This window comes from Carlito syrichta, unplaced genomic scaffold, assembly GCF_000164805.1.
Source record: "Carlito syrichta isolate Samal-C Ts95f unplaced genomic scaffold, Tarsius_syrichta-2.0.1 Scaffold106302, whole genome shotgun sequence".
Classification (NCBI taxonomy): Eukaryota; Metazoa; Chordata; class Mammalia; order Primates; family Tarsiidae; genus Carlito; species Carlito syrichta.
The window spans coordinates 450,328-454,499 of record NW_007050398.1 but is presented as its reverse complement, the minus strand read 5'-3'; the positions used below and the strand labels follow the sequence as shown (position 1 = coordinate 454,499).

At 58.3% G+C, this 4,172-nt stretch overlaps 1 protein-coding gene across 1 annotated transcript in view; it reads right to left on the bottom strand.

Moving 5' to 3' along the window:
* KIAA1549L (KIAA1549 like) overlaps positions 1 to 3,174 on the bottom strand; it is a 96,421-nt gene extending 93,247 nt beyond the window's left edge. The window contains exons 1-2 of the mRNA XM_021716851.1: positions 3,144 to 3,174; positions 775 to 933 (exon numbers count right to left, since the gene is read on the bottom strand). Coding sequence (XP_021572526.1) covers positions 775 to 933; positions 3,144 to 3,174 — 190 coding nt within the window. The remainder of the gene's footprint in view (positions 1 to 774; positions 934 to 3,143) is intronic.
* Between the last annotated feature and the right edge of the window lie 998 nt (positions 3,175 to 4,172).

Genomic DNA, 4,172 nt, shown 5'->3' with positions numbered 1-4,172 from the left:
GCAGAGGCTGGGCTTCAGGGACTGCCGTGCTGGTCACAGCCAGCTGTGACACCCTGGGGTGCACCCCTCCTGCCACCCTGGCTGAGATGGGCCAGGGGGACGCAGGACCCAAAGCTGCCTCCGACACTAACCAGGAGGGGGGTCCCCCCAGGAGCTGAGGAAGATCGCCAGTTGCCAGGGGACGGGGGGACGGACGGGCCAGCTCTGCCGCGGGGCTCAAGACTTCGGGTGTGGGTGAGCCTGGCCCCAGGATGCCTACGGGGTCCCGGACGCTTTCGGAAGGAGCGTGGCTCGCATCACCAGAAAACGTGTCTGTGGGGGTCACTAGGCTCTGATGGGAAGTGGGCCAGGCCGGCGCAGGGTGGGAGCCTGGTGGCCCATGGGCGGGAGGCCCGGCTGGCTCAGAAAAGGTGATGGAATGAGGTAGGGCGGGGGCCAGTGAAGGGTGCGGGGGTGCAGGGGGAGTGTCTGGCCTTGGGGAACTCAGCGAGATGGAGGAGGTTCCCGCCCCCGCTGGCTGAGATGGGGGAACGGTGCCCGAGAGCGGCCCTGACGGGATGGAGGACCACAGGGGGAGCATGCTGGTGAGAGGCACACCTGCCACCACGGCTGCTTCTTGTCTCTCTGGAGGCGGGGCTAGGGACTCGGGAGAATCCTCAGAAGGCTGGAGGGATGCGCCGGGGCTTCCTCCATGCAGGGAGGGAGAGAGGTCCGCGTGGGCCCGGGCTCTGCGGTGTGTCTTGGGTGGAGAGCTTCGGGCCAGCGGCCTCGCACTGGTGCCGTCAGGGTCCTGTCCCAGCACAGCCTTGATGCCATCCGCCGCGGAGGAAAATTTGACTTCTGAGAAAGGCCATGTTGGTGAAATTGGCAGCAATTTCCCGGCAGGGAATGACTCCGGGGCTGGGGGGATGCTCGTCTGCAGAGTGTCGGGTCCTGTGAAACAGAAGAAACAGCAGTCAGGCATCAGGTGACCACGAAGTGACCATGTGGCCAGACGCTGGGGACAGAGGTGGCCTGCCCCACCCCCTCAGATCTGCCACCCTGCCACGAAGATCACAAAACAAATCCAAACCACGAATCCCATAATGGCAGGTACAAAAATGCTGTGGCCAACCCGGGGCTGAGTGGGTGGGACGCCATCTCTGGTGACGTGAAGCCTGAGCAGAGACGGGAAAAATGCTCCTCTTTAAAAAAATCCTGGCAGCACCTATGAGGCTTGGATGGTGAAAGTCACAACCTGGGAAATCAAAGCAGACGTGGTCACCTGCCGTGGCTCGTGACACCAAGATAAGCCACCTCCAAGAAGCCACAATGTGCGAGACAGAAGGACCATGAACCCGAGCGTGAATCCCGGTGAGGACCCCGAGGCGTCCAGTGCCCAACGTCAGAGCCCATTTTTGCTTGGAAAGAAGGTTCCGGTGAAACACACTCATTCCTGGATTTGAAAGCATTCCTGACGCGATTGTTCTCGCCATGCCAAATAGTCAAGGAGATTTCGTTTGGATCAGGTTACTTCAGAACGAAAAACCACGCGCATCCATCCTTAGGGGTGGACACCTCTCACAAGGCTGGGCGTCACCCTGAGTGCCTACAGGGGCCAGAGCTGCCACATTAACCTGGGTCACCGGGGCAGACAGACATGGAGGCAGGGCACACAGGGAACACGTGAGGAAAGCCGGAGATTTCACACGCTTGGGGCGGAAGGCGCGTCCCACGGATGATTCGCTTTCTGTGGTTCCTGAGCGCAGATGGTGCTGAGCCCCCCAGAGGCGGCTGAGTGCCCTTCAATAATACTTTTAATCAAAAGTAAAATGAAAGGTACTTCTAAAGTTGTCTACACCGTTAGTTTAAAAAGTTAGAACTGTCGGGCACAGTGGCTCACGCCTGTAATCTCAGCACTTTAGGAGGCCTAAGTGGGAGGATGGCTTGAGGCCAGCAGTTCGAGACTAGCCTGAGCAACAAAGCGAGACCCCATCTCCACTAAATGAAAATAAAAAAATTAGCTGGGTGTGGTGGCGTGTGCCTGTGGTCCCAGCTACTCAGGAGGCTGAGGCAGAAGGATCACTCTGAGCCCAGGAGGTCGCGGCTGTGGTGAACTGAGATTGCGCCACTGCACTCCAGCCTGCATGTCAGAATGAGACCCTGACTCAAAAAAACCCCAAAAACTCCAAAAACAAAAAAACCCCCAAAACCAAGCTGGAACCACCCAATAGAAACCAACTGACCAAGAGACGAAGTCAGAGGCCTGGGTGGCCCGGGCTTGTGTGCAGCCCGCTGAAGCAGGGCGGACCACACGCACAGCTGCCTGCCCCACCAGGCTGTGGGGACAGGAAGACACCTTGCGGGGTGGAAGAAAGGGTCCTCCAGACAGAACGGTGCCATGCAAGTGCGTTCTTAACATACCAAACAAATGGGTTGTCACGGCAGGCACTAAGTCCCCGTGTTGTGTTTGTTTAACAAATGGGGACATTGGGACCCAGAGGGGGAAGGCCGCTTGACCCCCGAGCAGGAGAGGCACGTCCACACGACAGGTGCCCCTGCCCCAGGCTCTGTCCTGCCCCACGTGGGCACCTCCCAACTCCACCCGTCAAAACCCCCAGCAAAGCAGCCCGGCCACCGAGTCTGAATCTGTGGGCACTCGATTGTCTAGAACATGCGCTCTCCCCACAGTCATAGACACCACACAGTAAGGGTCTGAAAGATGCTTTTCAGTTTCAGCTTGTGAGACCTGGAAAAGGAAGGTCGAAAGGGCATGTCTGACTCTGAATTAGAGAAGGCATACAACATCCCTGCCGATTCTTTCTCTTCTTGTTTTTGAAATTCCCCCTTCTTGGGATTTACAGACACCCAAGGAGCCGACCTGGTGGCATGTTGAGAACCTCGGGGTGCTGGTCAGCACTGCACAGTCACTGGGCTTGGTGATGTGGACCGGGAGAGGCGCTGCCGGCTCGGGCAGGCCATCCTCATTGGCCAGGCTCGGCCCGGGTCCTCATCTCCAGGTCAGGACTCTGAGGGCACTTTCTGCAGAGCCAACCCGCCCCACCTCTGCCAGCCAAAACCCAGCTGGAGAAGAAGCCAGTGTCGAGACACACACACAGGCCCCCAGGACACCCGTATCCACTCCTGTCACATTCAATACGCACCCTCCTTTGGAGGCCGGCGTGTGAGCGCCATGGCAGTTGTGTCTTCACCATACACCGGTGGCCTGAGAAGGTGTTCCCTCCCACAGGGCCACACCCCCACGCCCCCGACCCCCGTCCATGCTGCCCAGCTCCTCGGCAGCCCTGACCACGCATGCATGCAGCCGTGTCCGGCTGCCCCTGCGGGAGGATGACGCATCCATGGGAGGTGGTGTGTGTTCCCAGTTCCATGTGGGAGTCCATTCTGGCAGCCTGGGTGCCAGGTGGAGTCTGTGTGGGATTTCTCTCTTCGGAGCTGCACTGAAAGATGGTCTGCCATGGGCTCAGCTCATCGGGTCAAGAGCAAAACAAGCCCCTCTTGCTCCAGGCCAGCGGCCTCGGAGGGTGGAGAGCATGCAACAGGCTCAAAGGCCTCTGCTTCCGGGAGGGAGTCTCACAGACTGACAGGGGTCCTGCACACAGGATGGAGAGACGGCGGCAAAACCAGGGGGTCAGTGACTGATGGAAGGACCCCCCCGGGAAGTGGGTGGAAACTCCACACTGATGAAGTCCCCTCCCGTGGGTTTGCTTCTGCTGGACCTCATTCTTCCAGACTAGAATCCAGCATTCCCCCAGGCGGCCCTCGGGGACACAGCATTCCATGTGCCTCATGAAGGCGTTTCTATGAGCCTTTTTTTTTAAATAGAGAAAAGGTCTTGCTCTGCCACCCAGGCAAGAGTGGAGTGGTGCGATCATGGCTCACTGCAGCCTCCAACTCCTGGGCTCACAATCCTCCCACCTCAGCCTCCCAGTTAACTATGACTGCAGGCATGCGTCGCCATGCCCAATGAACTTATTCTTACTATTTGTTATTATTATTATTATTTGTAGAGACAGGGTCTTGCTGTGTTGCCCAGGCTGGCCTCCAACTCTTGGGCTTAAGCCAGCAGAGTGCCTTGGTCTCTCAAAGCACTAGGATTACAGGAGGGAGCCCCTGACCACAATCTGGAGAAGTATCATGGCCACCCTCACATATGACCATCATTAACGCTG